The 21,356-nt window shown below is 40.2% G+C and overlaps 1 protein-coding gene across 1 annotated transcript in view; it reads right to left on the bottom strand.

Annotated features, from left to right (window-relative positions):
• Positions 1 to 11,499, bottom strand: part of ankrd50 (ankyrin repeat domain 50) — a 32,671-nt gene extending 21,172 nt beyond the window's left edge. The window contains exons 1-2 of the mRNA XM_010747322.3: positions 11,134 to 11,499; positions 8,711 to 9,869 (exon numbers count right to left, since the gene is read on the bottom strand). Coding sequence (XP_010745624.2) covers positions 8,711 to 9,216 — 506 coding nt within the window. The 5' untranslated portion in view covers positions 9,217 to 9,869; positions 11,134 to 11,499. The remainder of the gene's footprint in view (positions 1 to 8,710; positions 9,870 to 11,133) is intronic.
• Between the last annotated feature and the right edge of the window lie 9,857 nt (positions 11,500 to 21,356).

The raw sequence follows: 21,356 nt of genomic DNA, 5'->3' as shown, positions 1-21,356 counted from the left end.
AAATCAGAAATCCTTTTGTTCTCAGTTGTAGCAAACATCACTGAAGTTAAAGTTGCTGATTGATGTCCTTAAACATGGTGGACACTGGACAGTTAAAACTGTTTTTGCAAAGCTCTTACAAACTTTAGCTTGTATTTAAAACATTTTTCCCAACAGTTTGAACTCTCAACAGGAAAGAAAATGTGCAAATGGCCTACAACTTTTGCTCTTTGTCGTCATGCTGCTCAGCCTTTCAGAAACACAGTCAATCACTCCTTCTGATGGCTGCAGCCCACAGAGAACCTGCAGTGCCATCTGGGAGCCTTGCCAAAAGGAATGTCCATCCACAGGGGTGACTGTGAGTGAATGGTTGTGTGTGAGGCCATGTTGCCTACTGAGACAATCAAATCCACAGTGACAGCAAGTGGGCAAAACAAAGAGTCATTCTCTCACAATTCAGCTACTTTTGACCTGTCAAAGAGTCAAAAGACGGAGGCTGCAGACAAAGAAAACTCCACAGGACACTGGGGATAGAGAGAAAATAAGCTCAGGAAAATCTCATTTAGTTTGCCAGACAAACCTGCAGCATACCTGAGCCAAGAAATTTCAAAGTAATTCAGCCCACACACCATGGTCTTGGACATTTGTACCAACTATTTTGGTTCTCGCTCAAGTCCTCAACATATGTCCAGGTTGATGCCAATTGCTATTTAAGACTACAAAAAAAAGGGGGGGAAAGTAGGGATGTAAAATGCATCTAATGCACTCACCATCTGTTGCCTTGTGTTCGCGACTCCAGCGACCGTCGCTCCCACCACAATGTGTAAAGTGAAGCTTTCAGTGTGATGTTTAGTGAAGATGTCTGGGCCGACCGAGGCAGCACCGGGCACCGAGCCAACGCCTTACAAATTTACACAGCTCATTTTATAGGGCAGGCGCAGAGCCTGAAATCCATGCCACATATCCAAACACCCACACACTCACACACATAAACACTGACCAGGACTGAGCAAATGCTCAAGAAAACACTGGGTAATATATACCGTCCATGTCCAGCCTTGACACTGTTCTATTAATGGATGAAAGGACAACTGGTGAGTGGAGCTCTCAGCTTCAGACAGATCGCCACGCAGAGAGATACTGACAATGCTTTCCACCGTGATCAGTAGAAAACCAGAGTTGCCTTTTCATTGGAAGATCCCCCCCGTCTCTTCATTTACTATCGAGTCAATTTGGAGGAAGCCTGCTCAGCATCTTTGCAAAGTCAGGAGAGCATAGTGCCACCGAGCCTAACAACAACAGCTGACTCATGCACCGGCTCATGCAAAGTAAAAGAGACAACCATCTTGCAGATTCTTCCCTCGTGCTTTCTTATGCGATTCTTACATTATGCATAACGTTACTGCAATCATCGTGTTCAAAGTAATCACACTGATGAGAACAATAAGAGTGACTGGCAGTGAGAGCAAATGTTCTCAACAGCCAGGCTCAGACACTTCAGCTGGATTCTTCCCGTTACGTAGGCCATATGCCCTTGTTTCCTCCTCCATCTGTTATCATCTCACTCCAGTTTAATCTGATTGGATATAAATTCCAAATGTAAGGCTTCATTACACTTCTTTTATATATGCACTGAAGAGCTTGTTTTTTTTTAAGCTTTTAACAAATCAGGGGTTTGATACAGACTGAAGCAGAGCTGCAGATTTACATTATTATGTGCTGCGAGCCTTTTATTAGACTGATATTAGACTGAGGATGTAGACCTTGGGGCAGTAAATTAGTTATTTTTCAAAAATACAGAAATGGCCATTATAATATTTGTTCAAAACTGCTGAGTGAAGAATTGTACGACCTTCTTATTAAGCTCAAACGCCTGTATCCTATCAGGACAAATAAAGTGCACAACATCTCCCCTAACACGAAGCTACTCTACCCACATTTCATATCTCTGGGTTAAATATTTGATATAGTTAAATATCTCAACAACTACTGAATGGATTGCAATGAAGCTAACGGATAGCCAACAAACTTAATAAGGATTCAAATTTAATACGATGTTTTCCAACACCAACTTATATACTTAAATACTTTTTGAGTACCACCCAACAAAGACAAGTACCAAAGTGCCAGATCACATACCAAAGCTTGGCATTGTCAGATCTTGATCAGTCTTGTTTCTTTATTCTCTGAAAACAGATTTCCTGACTTTGCCAATTTCAGATAATTATAGATATTTATTTATTCTTGTACTGCTGCGTGTATGAGGAAAACATAAAAACTGATGCACTTAATAAGTCTTATTGTGTTGAATAAGAAAGAATGCAATTTCCAAGAAAAACTTGAATATCATAAAGGAAAAATATATCCAGCACCACCCTGAAAGCTGAAACACTCAGTGATGTCAAAGCAGGTGTTTCCATAAACTGTCAGCAGATGACCTCATACAATAAATGCTTCTGTAAGTATTTAAAAACTGCTTGTATCTGCTGTTCTTTAGACATGCTGGACAATGTGTGAATTTGATCTCGGTTTAATGCATTCACACAATCAATTCTGTGCTGGATTCCGAGCAGACAAATGCCTCCAGCTGCCTGAGAAACAATGTCCTGGAGACTGTTCAGTCGGGGGTGAAATGAGGACCACGAGAGCCAAACTTACACATGCAGAAACAACTGATTCTTTTAAAAAATGAGCCCAAAATTGTTTCCCCATAATCAACCCTTACTATGGTCTTTCAAATGACTTAAGCTGATATCTGGTGATCTTTGAGACAAAGATCTTATGATGTTTTTGATTCCAAACACATTGTCATGGGACTGGTCACACACAGTGATCACATTGGTTTTGTGATGGCGTGGACTGCATCTGGGAGTGAAATCTAACTCATTCCCCACCCTTTAACTACGTCACCCCGGGATGTTTTGGGAATAATCAAAACACACAAAAAAAAAGACTGCAGAATTTTTTTTTGTAATTAAAAACATTTCAATTCAGCCTCTTCAATCATTAGTCAAACTCCTTTAACCCCTATAGCACAGCCTATTAATGATTTGCAAAAGTAAACAGGCTGCACACGTTTTTTTTTTTTCTGGCCAGCACACATACCTCAGATAACTATTTCAAATCCCCGAGCTCTTCCCAACCCAGACGAGGTGTGCATTCCTGGCCAGCTATCCAATACTGTCAAAGGAATCTGAAATTTCATCCTTTTCAACCCCCTCCCTTCTTCCCCCCGCCAACACTCCTGCCACGGTTTGCCTCCAAAACACTCTCTGCTCTCCTCACACATGGAAACACAACTGTCTGATCATGAATACACACAGTTCACCTGGATTTCAAAAGGACATGTAAACCTATACGCCGTCCAGTGCCAACCAAGACAGGTAACACAGCTTTACCTCAACTCCACAGCTGTGTGGTAACACAGGGCAGCAGAGCGAGCTGTCTGGCATGGACGGAGATGAACACACTGAAACGACTCAAAACTCGGAAAACAATCTTTGATATTTGACTGAAAGCCTGGAAAACATCTTTTCTCAATCAGCTTCTTACTATGAGCTTTGAGGGATCCAACATACACAAACAATTCTGCCAAAGTTACAACAGTCTGGATGCGTCGCAGGAATTTCTGAATTTCTGCTTTCCCCCCTCTATCACACATTTACGCCCACCGATCAGAGTGATGTGACGACAGCTGTGCCACTGCTTGCTCACGCTGCCAAACCACTTGTCAATCTAATGAGATCAGACCACACCTACGCGGTCTTGGTGAAGCAGATTAGCTGGATTTTAAAAAGATATTAAACTCTGAACAAATAACACCTGAGGAGGTTTTTTAAGCTCTAACTGTTATTTAGTGAACATTTAACGTAACAGAAAACCAAACATTTCCAGACTATTGAAGCTTTTAGCATCACGTCTACACTGTTACTATAAATGTCATTCCTTTGTACACACAGCATCAACGTATACTGTGACTTTGTTTATTTTACCGGCATGTTTTGATCATGATTAATGCTCACTAATTTCCAGACTAAGCGATCAACGGAGGAGTTATCCAGCTTTGAACGACGAGTGAACGCACCAGGAGACGACAAACAAATACGACGGCCGGATTCATTTCAAAAATTAAAACAGTTTATTGTGAATGATTATGTGAAAATAAAAGCTCTGAAAATCTAGAATTTTTCAAGGAGTATATCTGAATTATATTGATTAAAACATATTCCCAACCTCACCTTTCAAGACTTTCATCATACGACTGAATCCTTTCTAATTTACTGACTATTGGTCAGACCAGACAAGCAATTTAAAAGACTTAACCTTGGCTCCTAGGAACATATGATGGGTGTTCTTTCCTTCCTCATATCTTATAGACTAAACTATTGTTACACTTAGTTACAGACTAAGGTTACAGCCCTCTTTTGGCCTCATGAATGAGTCTTAACTTGCTTCAACTCTTTCTCTATGAGCTATTATACAAGCTTGAGCACCACAGTATATGAGCTTTATTTATTGAGTGGGATGACAATAATCTGAATGAGTTATGTATGCCCACACAAGCACGTAGGCACACACACACACACACACACACACACACAAATAAAACCCACACATAAACACACACCATCCGCCGGTGGTGTGGAGACAGAGGCTGGCCTCAGATTGCTGAGTCATCATTGCAGCCGCACCAGTGCTGCTGTTTCTCCTCATCTGCTCAACTGGAGTTGATGCGTCACACTGGGAGCCTTTTTTTTTTGAGGGGGGGGGGGGGGGGGTGGTTCTAAAACGTGGCCCTAATCTGCAGAGAGTTTTCCACAGCCATGCACCACATGAAAGCCACGGGGCCGTTTTCATTTAGCGTCCCTTAACCCTAATAAGCAGGGCCGCCCAATGTGCAACAGTCAAAAAGTCAACACAAAAGAAGAAGAAAAACCACAAAAGCTCCCTCACTGACTTCATAAAAAAAATGTCTTGGTCGGTTTAGCTTGAAACTGAAATGTGCCACAAGTTGAACTATGTTCAAAATCAGCCAAAGAGACGCTACAGACACATTTGAGGGTCATTTACGTAACAGTTAGATGACAAGACAAGACAAACATCTCTACCCATTTATTTATATCTCTGGCTTTGCACCCTTTTAATTTTCTACATTTCCAAGAGCCAATAACTGGAATTCACTTGTCACAATGTACCAAAAAAAGAGTTTGCTGTGAGCCGGTAATACCATGCTGTCTTGTAAAATGACAACTTAAAAAAGCTCCAAACAATATTCATGTTCACTGGAGGCCACCAGACGAGATCTAATCATGCTTCTGTTCTGATTGTCGCCACTTATCTGAACAGTTATTTGGAACAAAGCAACATGCGGTGTTTTACAAAGAAAATGTTTCAAGTAGCTGCCAGGAAATCAAAATTTCTAAATGTCTTGTAGAAAATATCTGAACTGCAGCATCAATTTCTTCTGTGGACACGCTGAGGGAATAAAACACTGCCAAGAAACTTCTTGTTCACAAATTGAAGTCATGGTCATTCATCATTTCTGAAGTGTGTGCCCTTTACAAAGAAATAGAAACTTGTCCAGCTACAATTCAAGTCAAACTCATGTTTGGTGGAGAACAGCCCGACAACAGTTCCACATAAGGTCACACCTAAACTAAAAGGCAGCTTTGTCCCATCAGCACAAAAAACCCTGCTGCCTTTAGTTTGACCCACATGACTGGGTTAACTCCACCTATTTGAAGCCAGCTCTTTTGTCCAGAAGGGAGAAAGTGAGGCATGTTGGATGGCAGGAGGCTGATTCAGATTCATTCAAACTGGAGGACTCCAGTCAAAACATGGCAGTGGCCTTTGATAAAGCAAAGACAAAGACTGATTAGACAGAGGAATGTGCTTTGGCTCCGTCTACAAATAAAACCCTTGATGACACACTACAACCCAAGTGTCAAACCCTTTAGATAGTACTAATGGGAATGAATTTGACCCACACAGGCAGTCGATGTGCCACAAGTATCAAGTTTATTGTCTGAACAAGTCATCGGCTTGTACTGGGAGACCTGAAGGAGAAGAAAGCCAAACTGAAAGGTGAAACTGCCTTTTGTTTGGAGGACTGCAGCTCATGACCTTTGCTTGCAGGCATCTGCCCTGCTGCATCGCATTACTTCTAGTAAAGCACTACATAAAAATGCATTCTAGTGAGGCTCTGTAATAATACTGAAATCAATATACAATTCCAGACTAATATAAATTCACAATACTATCATAGACGACCACAAAAAGAAATATCCTTATTTGCTGCAAGCAGGAAACGTAACATGTAACGTTATGGTCACATATTAATTGAAGTATGTCTCACTAGTATGTCTATAAAATTGTGTTTCATACTAGGTTTGAGGTAATATGTTGAAATTTTCCCACTGGCCACTGACAACAACTGCCAATTGCCAATATATTCTATATAATATCATACAGGTGTGTTTAAAAATCACACAAAAAAGGGCATTCATCCGCTCGCCAACCCTGTTACTAACTGCTCATATGTGTAATAAGCACTTGAATCAGACCAGTATTGTATCAGGTAAGCATAAGAATCTCATATTTTTCTAGTAACTAACAAAAATAGTAACTAAGTTGGAAAAAGTGTTGTGAAAACTTTCTCATGCTTGTCTGTGGTTGCGGATGCACAGATGGGACGAGCAATGATCAGGTTGCGCAGAGTGGACGTAAAACCTGTGTCTGAACCAGTTTCAATGTATTAACACGAGGCTGGTGATTACTATCAACAAACAGGTTTGTTTGTCTTTGACCGGCCTAAAGAATTTGACAGGGCCTCTTGCATTCACCGGCTGGCTAACATTTAAAATCACAGCTGGGCGGGGGGGTTGGTGGCAGTGGCTCGAATCATTTAAAACCAGGCACGCACCCCTCTGTGAATTTTTATCCCTGATGTGAATTAGTGGTCATAATGTTGGGCTAATAATAAAGTTTTACACCCTTCCATTTCTCGCTTTATGTCACTGCCAAACACAGCCGACAATCTTGGCTTCCTGAAACCAGATAGGATCTAGAACACCAGGGGAGCCGCTCACATTATTTGTGTACAACGGTGCCTGGAACGCTTTTACACCTGAGATGGCGATAAGGCAGTCACCGAAGTGCTTATTTGGCTCACAAACAAAACAGGGAGCTGGTGATAAGCCTTTGTGCCTTTGTTTTCCACAAATTTAAAGGCCTGAGGTTTAAAGTGCTACACGATATTTGCTTCAAGAGACGAAAGCTGAGCGAATGTGAGTGTCTTGTTTAAAAAATAAAAAAAAGGCATCCCAGCATGACACAGAGCAGAGCTGAAGTGAGAAGTCCGTCCCTGCTGGGTACGGTCTCTGTTTATGTCCCCACGATAACCTGCCTTTAATCTGAGAGGGTCAAACTGAAGTCAGAGTCATCGGTAGAGGCCGCATGATTACGAGCAGATGACAAGAGGAGCGTTCACTTCCTTGGGAATGTTTAAAAAAAAAAAAAAAAAAAGAGTGTGGGTGGAAATGTTGACTCTGGTGAGCGTTTTAAAAATGATTTACCTTGCTGAACGTTTGACCTACTTTTCCCCCCCATGTGTGTGTGATGTTGAGATGGTGCAATAAGCATCACCAGATGGCCAGACAAGAAACGTGAGTGTGTGTGTTCAGTGCTGCATTCCAGCCTGTGTTGCTTAGTGTGCCTGACCTATACTGTGTAGACAAGTCGCGCAAGTAACCGACATACACACACGCTCACGTGCAGCTCCTTTTAAAGCCTCTGTCTACAATAACAGTCCATCTTGATCGTGTTACATGCCCGGGCAGGGCGCCGGAAGTCCACAAGCTTACTGTACTTCTGTTTCACATGTGCACTTCATCTTTCTGCAGCGCAGTCACTCAGGTCAGTCAGTCAGTCAGTGAGTCAGTCACAGTTCAAAGCTTCTCTCTCAACAGTCTTCTGGCCACCTGAGCTCGACAGCAGACTTAAAAATATCTGACCTCTTCTTGAATCAGAAGCCAAGCAGGGACAGTCCCACCCAACATGCCACACCAGGGGGGAAAACCAACAAAACCATGACATCAAATAAGTAGAGGGGCTGCTGAGGCGGAGCTATGCGATGAGTGTGAGCAGTCAAAAAAAAAAAAAAAAAAAAAAAAAAAAAGGAGGGGGGAGGGGTGCATCGGGGTCAGGAGGTGGAGAGGGAAGGGCGGGGGAAGGGTTTGGCTTTGCATTTTACATTTCTAGGCAAAGCAAATTCCTAGATTTCAAACACGATCTGGAATCACGAGACAAGAGTCGCTGGAGTGCAGGTGGTTTCATGCAGGGCTGCAATATTTTGTTGTCTTTATTAGAAATGAGCCCACTCATTATTTTTGGAATTAATCATCAGTGAAATATCAGATAGTGTCTGCAAAAAGCTTGTTTTGTCCAACCAAGTGACTAAAACTCAAATATATTCAGTTAATTGTGATATAAAACTACAGCAAATCATATTTGGGAAACAATTTTGGCAATTATGCTTCATTAGACTTAAACAATGGATTGCCAGAATAGTTATTAATTACTTGTGACACAGTCAGCACTAACTTGCATTAGTTCCTCTTCTGTCTGAAGGTGTGATAATCGGTGAAATAATCTACACTGACAGTAAGAGCAAGAAAGAAAAAAAAAAAAAGGAGGAGGGAGGGAGCATGTTTTTGTGTGTGTTCATCCTTACCTCTTGAAAGCCTCGGTGGGGTTCCTCTCACACTCTCCAGGCTGCAAAGTGCTCTGCACAGCTGGGTCGCGCACCTTCTCCTCGTATCCTGGCACCAGCCCGCTACGGCAGATCTGAGCCACCAGACTTCGGATGAAGCCACCGACGCACAGCGTGTCTGAGTCGTCCGCCCGGCAGAAGTGGAAAGCCAGGCTCTGCTGGTGCAGACCCCGGTGCGTTCCCTGGGCAGATGTGGGCCATAACAGCTCCGTGCACACTGCAGTTTTCCCGCTTCCTGGTCCGCCCACCAGCAAAACCCCCCAGGAGCTACCCGACTTTCCGGATCCTGATGTCAGGGTGCCAGGGTTGGACGCAACTCCGCTGGGCGCCAACGGGGGCTGTTTACTGGGAGTGCTGGTCACTCCACTGAGGTTGTTGGTTTTCTCCTGGAGGCAATGCTGGATCTTATGAAAGACCCACTCCCGGCAATAAAAGCGCTTCCCCTGCAGCAAACTGGTTTGGGCCATTTTGATATAGTGCTGCTGTTCCACCTATTCCTCCTCTTCATAGGAGTCTCTTCATTCTGACCCTCACATTTTCAACTCCAACAAAGGCCGGCAGTAAATTCGAACATCCATTCCGTCGGCTGAAAACGTGCCTCTCAGAAAGCAGTTTGCAGTCTTGCCCCCGTCCTTGGTGTTGATGTTATGAAGAAGCCAGAGTGAATGCAAGTTGAGTGAAAGTAGAGAAAAAAAAGCAGAGCTGCAGGAAAAAGCAGCAGAGCTGTGGTGCGTTACAGAATAACTAGGTCAAAAAAAAAAAAAAAAAAAAAAAAAAAAAAAAAGGAAATCAAATTTGAGGCTCAAACCATAGATTTTCCACCAACTTTTTCCACAGCTTTCCCACTGGTTGAACTGAGTGCTCCTTGTTATTATGAGTGTGTTGCTTTAGCATGGCGCTGGGCATGACAGGGCACCCGGCTCTTGAGTGCATCCACTGGCAAACTCGAGCCACCACCACCGCTTCATACAATTAGCCATGGGAGTTGCAGATATATTTCCGCTGATGCATTTCAGATGCTACCGGGGGTGACCAAGGCGTGTTTCCATTACATTAACACGATGGAGGCTGCCAGTGCCGAGTCAGTTTCTCCAATAACATACTAAGCCTGGCTCTTTCTCTGGAAAACAGACACAGAAATAAAAGGCTAAATTAGGACACTTTAAAATACAACTTCATGCTTATGCACAGTTAACCATGCTGCACACGGAGATGTTTGTCTAAGAGAGAGAGAAGTGGGCCAACTACCGGATCTACTCATGATGCACATTACTGTTACATATGCTCCAGCCTACACCGAAGGTTTAACTCTATTCCCGCAGCTACAAAGGGTGGCTTTTTAGGTGCTTTTATCCTGCACAACCCACATCACTGCCTGCCTGCCCTGCAACTAAATTCTTGGCAGGGGTTCGTCCAGTTTCTCTTCTAGTCCCTGATCCCCCCCCCCTCTCCCCTCCTTCCTTCCTATGTGGCTTTAAATCGCAAACAGTCCACATCCGTACTCAACTGTGGAGGGGTGGGGTAGGTCCAAATGTAAGGACCCCCCCTTTTTCCTGCACTTGCAGAGGTGAATATGCAAGGTAACCTCACCTTTAAGGGATTAGCAGCTTTTTCATAAAGAGTTTAATCCAGAGTGTCTGATTAGGAAAGTGCCCATGATGATGATGGTGATGATGATGATGGTGGAGGTTTAAAAACAGCATCTAATGTCAGCTTCTCTCTCGTTTTTATTGAGCCTTTCATCAATGCCTACTATACTGGAGCAAATGCAAATATTACCCAGCCTCTACACCCATGAAAACACACACACACACACACACACACACACAGTCAAACACAGTCTTGGTGGTTACTTTGTAACCCTGCCAGATAACAAGCTTTTACCCGGGTTGTGATACATTTCCACCTTTCTGTTTCCCTGAGGCGCCTCTAGGACAAAGCCTGAACAAATTCACGTGAAATATTATCCAAAAAAAGGGTCTGGTGTGTTTTGGAGGCGGAAAGCGACAAAAATATTCAGAGCAAACGACGCTTATTCACTCCAGTGACTGAAAAAAAAAGGGCAGCACAAGTCTTTTGTATGAGCAGACAAACCTCACCCATTTCAGATGGGATACAATTTACACCTATGAAGAGAGAGAGGAGGGGGGACTGTAAAAAAAAAAAAAAGAAAAGCCGTTCAGACTAGCTAACAGTTGCATGCTTTGCCCCCTCCAAAATAAAACAATTTAAACAGACATTAGGAGAAACCTGTCGTGTTATCGCACTGTACCAAAAACTGTTCCTAAAACTTATATTTAGCCTTTAGCACAGGCTTTCACTATTTTCGCTACAGTTTCAAACGCCTCACATCTCCCAAACGCTCTCCCCCCTCATCTCCTCACCTCTTGCCGATTCCTCTTAGTGTTTTTTTTTTTTTTTTTTTTTTTAGGATGGGGGTTGCTGCTGTGTCCGTAGAGTCAACACCCCCCTTTCAGTCCGCGTTAAAAACCTCCACTTTAAACCATAAGACCGTTTCCTCCTCCGCCCGCAATTCAAAGCCCGAATCCGTGCATTTGAACAACGCTCCTATCTTTTCTTTGAATCGGTCTCTTTTTCTGTCGGTGTCGGTGTCGGCTCCTCCTGCTGCCCGACACAGCTCCACACAGTGAGCCGACTGACTCTCTCCGCCTCCAAACACTCTACATTTCTCTCCACTGCATGCAGAGCACACACGCCGAGGAGCGGCGCAGGGCCTTCTGGGACTTTGAGTTCTACCCTCTCGTCGCCATTAGTGAAATTTAATGAGGCTGTCCAGTAAGAAAGTGTGAAGATAATTGCCGATAGAAACACACAGAAAACAGAAACACACCACAACTCTTGACTTTAGGATACATTCATGCATATATAACTTATGTCACATATTTTAATATTATACTAAACTAATACTCTCTTCTCATAATTAATTAAAATATTTAAAGGTTTATCAGTGAAATAATCAAAAATCCAGTTGTATATGTAAAATGAAGCCACCATAGAAGCAGGTTAAGTACTAAACACATGTATAAACATATAACATATACAATATATGCTATACATTTTTTCCCCCTTAACTGTTACATTTTATATCAAAAAGGAACATTCAGGTTTGACTTGCAGTTTTCAAGAATGTAGTAATATGAAACATTTTTGTTTTAGTCTTTTATTAATAAAAAAGAAAAACACAAAAACATGTTTAGTTTTTCTGTTCTGGGCTACTGTACATTAATAAAGCATTAAAGTAGTTGTTGAAGTTGAAGAAATGTTGAAGTTGTGTTTTGAAAACCTTCATCATCTGTCAGAAGAAACACTCCCGGGTTGATTGTCAGTACACTGGAATATGTCTAGTTTGGTCTTTTAAAACAAGTTGTAAAAGTTATTGGCTCTGTTTTCATTCAGCTCAGGGCTTTTCATTTTAGGAGATCCTGCGTATTTGTAGCATCTGCCAAAGGCTGTTGATGAATGGGTTCAGACAACAACACTTAACAGCTGAGCAAGACCCTACTCTTAATCTAGATGCTGTGTACTCGACAGAATTGCTTACAGGAAGTTGTCATTTAAGCTCTGCCACGTTGTTTAACTATTGATTTGTCACTTAATTACTTTACAATTACATTGTTTATACTTGGCTATGTATGTTTGTGGATGTGATGGAAAATAATGAATGAAACATTATTTGGAAATGAGACATTCCCAGTTTGTTCCTTCCATGCTCCAGCTGTTAAATGTGACATGTTTCATCACAGCTGATACACCAAATGTTGTCATTGTTAGCGAGCAGCAGGCAGGTGCGTGTTTTGGGTTCTACTTTTGACTATAATTTGAGGAGGCTTTCCACTATCTTGCAGCCTGAATACGAAGGCTGGTAATCTTGTTTCTATTTGGCAATCGCTGAGTAACGTTTGAAGATTGGCACTGATTTATTTAGAAGTGAAAACACTTGTGGTTTGCTGGGTTTCAGCAGCTCAAAAAAATCATATTTGTTACATGACACACTTTAGAAATGAAATGTACGAGCGAGCAAGTCAGAGCAGAAATGTGAGATTTTTGTCAAGTTTGTTCTTCTTCCCGCCAGCATGAGTGCACATGGGGCCTGCAGGTTGGCGTGTTCTGATCTTGAGGCTGCTGATCTTACAACTTATTTATCACTCCCCAAAGAATTACTTCAGGGACTTTTTTCTTTGAGGTGTATGTGCAGTAGGTTGTAATAACTGACAGTGTTACAGGCTGATGCAGTCTATTCAAGCATGAAGATAACCCAGGAGTCAGTTTCCACTTTATAGCGCTGTGCTCCGTGTTTGGGGTTCTAGAGATGATTGGTTGGGGTTAGTGCTAAAGCTTGATTTAGACAGACAGACACAAATTGATGTGGAAAGAGGCTGTGATGCAACACTTGATTTGAAAGTACAAAACAAGCGAGCCAACATCCTAAAACTACGATAAATCAGATATGATGATAATAGTGAAATCCCTCCCCAAAACCACTCACAACTTCAATTACTTTCTATCTCCCTCCCCACACAGTCCCAACGTCAGAGTCTTTTTTTGACTCCTCCTTTGAACACCACGTCAATCAAATCACCAGAAATGCCCATCACTCTACTCTATGCCTTTATCACATCCAACAACAGCATTTTATATTGCACATCGTCCTAAATAAATTCCAAAATATCCAGAACACTGCTGCTCGTCTTCTCCCCCACTCCCATCACCACCCCTGTCCTGCAGTAACTTCACCTGTCCGATAACAGATCCAATTCATAATCATTCAACTTCCACACAAAGCTTTCCATAACAGACCCCTTCCTGAAGAGCATGTGAAGATTCCTGCATTATTACCTAATATACCAGTAGCTGAATATAGCTTGTGGCAGAGGCGAAGAGACCTAGGAGGACAAAGGAAGCTAAGAAGAAAAAAAGGAGAGAGGGAGTGAGCAAGAGTTCTTTGGAAAAGAGTAAATCCAAATCATTGGCAAGACTTTGCAAGACAGACGCTGAGCTGGGCCTCTTGCTGTTGGAGTAGTAAGTAATATTAACCGACTGCTATGTCTTGTGTTGTTGCATGATGTTCAGCTGTTAGCAAAGATGTCAGCTGTCCATTTTTACTACAATGATGTTGCACTTTCAAACTCAAGGTGCTAAATCACACAAATACAAAATCTTCCATAATCTGATTATTGACTGATTATGGGCACTCTTAACTAACGGGGCCCCCTAACAGATTTATCTGGCCATGGTGTACCGTACATAAGTATACATCGGTTCAGCATAGTGCACATTGTCACAAAATGATGACATGAACAGCATTTTAGAAGTCATAATGTCACTGAAACCTGACAATAATAAGCCAAAGTTTGATCAAGTTCCTGTAAACACACTCATTACTGAGTTCCAAAAGATATATTAGAAACCACCAATGGAATATTGTAGGAAAATTATAATCATCTTTTTTTTTTTACAAAATAAGCACTCCATGGAGATAATAGCAGTGGTGGAAAAACAAACTATTACAACAGTAGGACGCCTGCTGATTGGGGAAAACAAAACTCTCTCTCTGTATACTTCCCAAGCTGTCCGCTGTCAATTCTGTAACAAATCAAACTTGAGTCCCTGCAGAGATTTTAAAACAGTAAATATTACATCAAGGACACACTGAGCATTTTGTAAAGTTCCCTAAGTGAAAACTGGTTGGAGGTCGGTGTCATTTAGTTTCTGTTCTGTTGGATGTGTAACCTGTTGTGTTGGCGTTACGATGCGGAACGGGGAGTGTGGCTGTGCCCCTTGTGGATGCAGACAGGGGATAAACAAATCAATATATTGAACTGCCCTCCAGAGTTATCACAAACACTGATTGACCTTACATGATACTTCATCTCCTAATACCTGCTCCTTATTCAAGCGAGAGAAGGACAAAAGGAGGCTGTCCATGTCACCTCTCTTGCTAATTATAGGCCTGCAAATAATGATTATTTTTATGACTGATTAATCTATAAAAAATAATAATATTTTTTATTATTTCTTATTATTTTTTCTTAAAGGTTAACAGCTTCAGATGGCTTGTTTTGCCTAAAAAATCCAAAGATGCTCAATTATACAGTGAGCTGCTTTTTTAAGCTAGGTAACCTTTAGTAGCTGTTGCTTTCAGCAGCTGGTGTGTAGTAGTTAATCTTTAGAAAAATCCATCAGTGCTGACAGCATGTGATGCTCAGTACATCTCCAGTTTGTTTGGAATAGTCATCCATGTGGTTATTATTGTACATTTGGAGAATTTCCTATTTCTGACCAGCCAATGCAACACATCATCGAGTCCACAGAATCCATGTTTACTATCACTATGCAATTCTGTCAGCCATTGGGTACAGTATTTCCTGAGAAAGTGGAAACTTGATTTAGGAGACTTACATCTCCAATTTAAAAAAAAAAAAAAAGCTGGGATGCTGTGAAAAACAACTTCAAATGTGGACCACTGAAGATGAACTCCATTAAAAACAATTTGACATGAGGTTTTCTTTTGTCAGTGTAATAACTACAAGTCTGAAATGACTTTGTAGGACAAAGTCAGACAATGCATAGACAAAAGACTGGCTGACAACATGGAGTTGTAGTTTATTTAACATCCTGACGTAATTACAATTTGGTAGCTAGCTGCACTGCTCTAGGGGTGGTAGTGTTGTGTCAGTCTATGTATTTACTCAAGACTGAAATATATCAACAGCTATTTGTGGGCTAGCCCATTGGTAGATACATTCATGATTTCTAAACAATGAATCTTACCAATTTTGGTAACTTCACTTTTAATTTCATGCTATCATCAGGTCATAATCAAATTGTCTAAAACTTTGATTTATGACCAAAAACCTGCAACAAAAATGATGATCCAGCTTGCACTGTACTTAGTGTTTGGTGCTAATTGTTGCTAAGCTAAAATGGTAATAATGTTTACCATTACATGCTAAATATCAAAATGTTAGTATTATTATTTGAGTATTTATTATGGCGATTTTAGGATTTGGCAACCACGCAGAGCTGCTAGCATAATTCTTAAAATATTTTGATTTATTACCTCGCACCAGAACGTTTGTCACACTTTGTTCCACAGATCTTAAATGAATAAGAGTGTAAGAAAAAAATGTGTTTTTTTGTCATGGGCCTATAGCAGTACAGGCATACTTTTAGACCATGTTGTAGACACACACACACACACACACACACACACACACACACACATTATGGCCAGTACATACAGAATGCTCAAACAAGAGTACTCTCCAAACAGCCTGCCATTCCAGTATCAGCAGGAGCCAAGTTACAAGCTGAAGTTCTCCCCACAGGAAAACTGCAAAGCCACATGTCCCTTCTCTTTTTTTTCACACCAAGATCGATGCGTATTTCCTCTTTAGATTCACGTAATTACAGTAATTATTTTTGTCCTTTTGCAGACTAAAAAGCAACTGGTCACAGTCCTCAGGAGGCTGAATCAGCATGATTGTTCCCTCTTTGTGAAAATGTAGAAATATTCCCCACCTTGTTAACAGCGTGATGACGCACATTTGGTGATTGGGGTTTGGCTGGGAAAAACTAGGTTTGCTTTAGAAAATTGAGCTGGAGCAGTCCATGTCTATTCTGTTTTGTGTCTCTTCTTCTCTCTGACTTGGCTGCTGCCCCAGAGTGCTGCAACAAGTAAGCTATGGATGGCAGTTATTGTGGTTGTTTGGCATGTTTGGCTATAGTTTTCTTTGCTGTGATTGTTCCTCATTAGTTAAATAATTATCATAAAGGGCAATGTTGCAGTTATTTGTTTTTGGCATTGTTTTGTCGTTAACTGTCAGGAGTCTTTGGGAAGATGTCAGTGCTTATATTCTTCAAGCAGTATTTATGCTCTTCAGTGTTTCCCAAAGAATGACATGTAACAGTGTGGAGGAGAGGTGGTGAATTTCCATTTATAAAAAGTTCTGTATTATTTCAGCAATCCGCTTACGTTGCTTTTCCCTTCAGTTCACATACAGACTATGTCTGCTCTTGACTTCATTGGCCAACAGTATGTTTTATAAAGTCACCCAAAAAATACATCAAACGTTTGGGATTCTTTTCCACCTACAGTTCAGTTTTCACATCCATTGAACAGCTTCTAACATAAACCAGATAATGTTTGTCTAAATTAAAGGAAAGACCTGAGTGCATAAAAAGTCTGAGTAGGCCTGGGTTAATTCAGGTTTTAATGGCTAACATGAAAAAGCATAAAGATCAAATGTTATGTTCAGCAAAATGAGCAAGGCTTTAAATAGCAATAAAAAGATACATTATCAGAAAATTACTTATCATAGAAACTACAAAAAACATACCAAGAAAATAAAATCTTTAAATATAGTTTAAACATTTTATTCTATCTATGGAATGGTATGACAATAATATACTGTGTATGCTTCAACAAAATCCTACTGGTTAGAAAATAATGTTACAAGAGAGGAAGTGTTCCCCCAAAATAAAATGGATGATGTGCTCTTACAGAATGACTGTGTACATCACTGATCTGGAAAATAATAGACCTTTTTCAGACATTTTGACTTATCATAAAAGGAAAAACACAGGTGAAATACATTTCCATTAAGTGTCCCAGTAAACCATGACTGTGAGTTAGCATGCAAAATGCCAGGAATGTACTCTATTAATCTTATTAATTACATCTGCCGTGATGAAGGTCTGCTAAGAAACATCCAAAATCCAGTTAGTAACAAACCTTGTAGAACATATGAGGAGGAGTGAATGTGTGTGTGTGTGTGTGTGTGCGCATACATATGAGAGATGAGTGTGTGTCCTGACATGGCATTTCATTTGACAATACAGTCGGGGGAGGGGAGTTTAAAAATTCAACCGCCACGTCTCAAAATGTCCGCACATGTCCCTGCAGAGCAAATACTGCGTCATATCATGGGAATGACTTCTACACAATGACAAGCGAAATCAATATTTCACTACCCAGAATGATAATGTGGTACTAATGAACAATGAGGATGCTGACCATGATAACTCATGCAACAGCACTTCACTCAGTCTCTGAATAGAAGCTGAGTAATACATAATTGGCAATCATGGAACCCGCAGCTACAGGCCTCTAAGCACTAATTAGTAATCACAGGATGGGGCAGCGCTGGCACTCTGTGTGGCCAAGTGTGCATATATATATATATATATATATATATATATATATATATGTGTGTGTGTGAGAACTTATGTGTGTGCTCGTGAGCTACAAAGTGCAGAAATAATTTAGATGCATGATCAATTTTGGTGACTGTGGGCGATGAGAAGCTGTGAGAGAACAGATGAAACCTGGCATGTACCTTGCTTGCATTCACAGCTGATTAGTGTGTCCATTTATTTATGGAATAATATTTCATTGAAGCGATTTGTTGTAGCACACGCTGCAGTCACAAAGCTGTGTTCTGCTCTGCAGTGCAAGCAAATAATATATGTTGTCTATAACTGAGTCTCTAATATTTATTTTTATTAAAGAAATGAAAAAAAAAAGCAGTGGAAAACACTTTAGTTGCTTTAAGTCTGATGTTTCGGTTTTATGGCTCGCAACTTTATTATACTCTACACTCATGTATGTCATCAGAGTTATTATTGAACTTGCATTAATCAGGTGTCCAGACACAACTGCAAATAAATACTAATATTGTTCAGTATATGTTGAATGTCTAAATAGGCAACCAAATCAACTCAAAAGGTGATAATATGTCAGTGCTCAATCAGTTAAATATAAACCTTTTCTGGTTTCCTGTATGAAAATTAATTTAAGTTTGAAAAAGACAAATTAAAGGTTTTTTTTAATTACCATAAATATTGTTTAATGGTATGCTATATATTACTTAATTCAGGAGCACAAACTACTGATGTTCTTTAATGAAGAGATCATCTAAGAACCATAACTTTGTTAGTAAAATAGCAATCACCAACAGTGTGAATTATGAAAATAGTGGACCATTTAACGGACAAATCTGTATGATTTAGTGGCATCTAGCAGTGTTGTTGCTCACTGCAACCGCCTCACCTCACCCTCTGCATCCTATTATTAAGGAAAAACTACAGTGGGTGTGAAACCTGTGAAAAACTTGCCCTATCTAGAGACAGTGTTTAGTTTGTCCATTCTAGGCTACTGTAGAAACATAGGTGTAACATAAGTGTATATAGTGCATGTGTCTTACATTATATATATGGAAAATTATTTTTGTGTCTGAGAGTATCCAGTAAATGTAAATTTAAAAAAATAAATCTTTTGAAAGAAACTTTGCTATTATGCTCTGAAATGGTGGTGCTTTCATTAGATCAGTTTTTCCTGTCAAATGATGGCTCAGTCATAAACTATATCTATTTTTTTGTTTTTGTTTTGCTTTCTACTTGCTCATGTCATTTTTCAGATTATGTTGTCTCTGTATGACAGCTGTAGAGCCCAAAGCCCTTTGGAGAAAATAGAGATTTTCTTTTTTTCCCTGTCAGATTGGACAAGTCTTTCCTGCTCAGTATCCTCGGGCCTATACACAAATAGTTGACAGGCAAACTGCGTGATTCAGATGAGTGACCCCTCACAAAATGAGGGAGCACACTTGGCAGTTTCAAGGCTACTAAGCTGCATGACGGTTGAAAGCAGAAAATTGTGCTGCGTTTCACGGCACAGCTTTTGTCAGATCAGGGAGATACAGTGATAAATGTGTCAGGAGGACACATATTTAGATATGTAGTTATTTAGAAAATACAATATGTCTGCTTGGAAGAAGAGACCAAAATTAAAATGTCATGTTGAGAAAGAAAAGTTAGATTTTTTCCAATTAGCTTGATACTTCATGTCAAACTGACAAATTGCACAGCAGAAACATCCATCATATGATCATCAATCTTATCTTGTCTTATTATTTTATTTAAAATATATATACACCTGATTCTATGAAATTCAATTCTGACACACATAACGCTACACTCAGGGTAAAAATCCAGTGGCGAGCTGTTGGATTTAAGATGACTAAATCAAAGTTGTTTTTCAGACTTGGCAAGACACATTTTTTAATTGTTCTGAGATCTTACAGTCAATAAAAACACCTTCAAGGAAGGACATGTTGATATTTGAAGATGAATCACTACCTGTCGCTGTTAGGATTGAATGGTCTGGCTTCTTCATGAAGGTGATTGATTTGATGGGAGTTAAAGGTCAAACAAGAGCCAATCTGAGGATATTAGAGGAAAGGTAATCTGACTGTGCCGGGTGTTTTGTTATACAGAATCATATGGGACGTTGTCACTGGAAGCTGTTTGGAAAAGGGCAGTAACTTTCAAAAAATACAGGCTAGAGATCATAAAATGTGGTCAGTATCGTCAGTGTGATTGCGTTCTTCTTACACACATCTTCACACACAGCTAAACCACGTATGTAGCTCATGCAGTAGCTGCCAGTAGTAGCCACACAGGATGCTGATTGGTCTGAACCACTGTGGGTCGGACACAAGTGTATAGCTTGAAGTCTGGCAAGATGGGTTCTCATGTTATTTTGTGAATCCAGCTGTCTTGCAAGGTTTGAAAAGAGGGTTTCTGACAGAGACAACAGTTTACATCCTGTCTCTTATCAACAGTCAGTAGTAGTTTCTTTAAAACTCGAACACCAACTTTTCAAAGCAGCAATAACAATTAACAGCCTTGTAGAGTATTTAAAATGGTTGTGGCAAACATAAACTAGAAAGATTATGAATATAAGTGCAATATTCACTCTACTAACTCCTGAAAAAAATATATGTGTATTTGGCAACTGTCTTGACTGTCTTCCTGAGCTAGTCACTGAGTGAGTCTGTCTGCCGCTTAGTGCTGAGCAGGCACCGTACGGTTGGCTAAAGCTTTTTCTGTTTATTTGTTTGCTAAAAATGGAGATATTACTAATGAGAGCAGTGAGGGTGACCCGTGGTAACGTTCTGGCCAAGACAATGAGCTAAAAGACACTAAAATGTTCATAATGGACAACAAGCAATTCCTTTCACATTTATTCTATTGTTAAAATGAACTGGTGCAGCTTTAAGCAATGAGGTGACAGTTCATAAAGTGCTTTATAGACAGATATTTTGTTTTGGAAGGCACCAAAAAATAACCTACTTTGTCTGTTTAGGTATAAGGAATTGTATTAAAAATGAAACTGCACTGCAGAAAAAATCTATTATATATAAATATATTATATTTTTTATATATTATTTATTTATCTTTTATTTTCAGCATGTCAATCAACTACCATAGTTAAATTGTCTTCTCTTTTGCTTGAGACAGTTGATGTGTTAAAACAGTTCTAGTGAGTTCAATTATTTTGGAAGTAAATCACTACTAATGACAACTGAAGCAGTTTTGATTGAACATCTAGTGTCTCCATGAAGATAATGAGTCTGATTGATTGGATGTGAGTCAAAGGTTAACCTGAGGCACAGATTAAAGAAATATGAAGAAAAATACAAAAAGAAAGTCCTTTAATACTTTATTTTCTTAATTTCTTTTTCTCCCCCAAAAGACTTCTTGACTGAACTATAAAATCATTAAGCCAGTGTGCTTCAATTGACTT

The sequence above is a fragment of the Larimichthys crocea genome, chromosome I (assembly GCF_000972845.2).
Source record: "Larimichthys crocea isolate SSNF chromosome I, L_crocea_2.0, whole genome shotgun sequence".
Lineage (NCBI taxonomy): Eukaryota > Metazoa > Chordata > Actinopteri > Sciaenidae > Larimichthys > Larimichthys crocea.
Note: the sequence above shows the minus strand (reverse complement) of the source record. Positions and strands in the feature narration are given on the sequence as shown.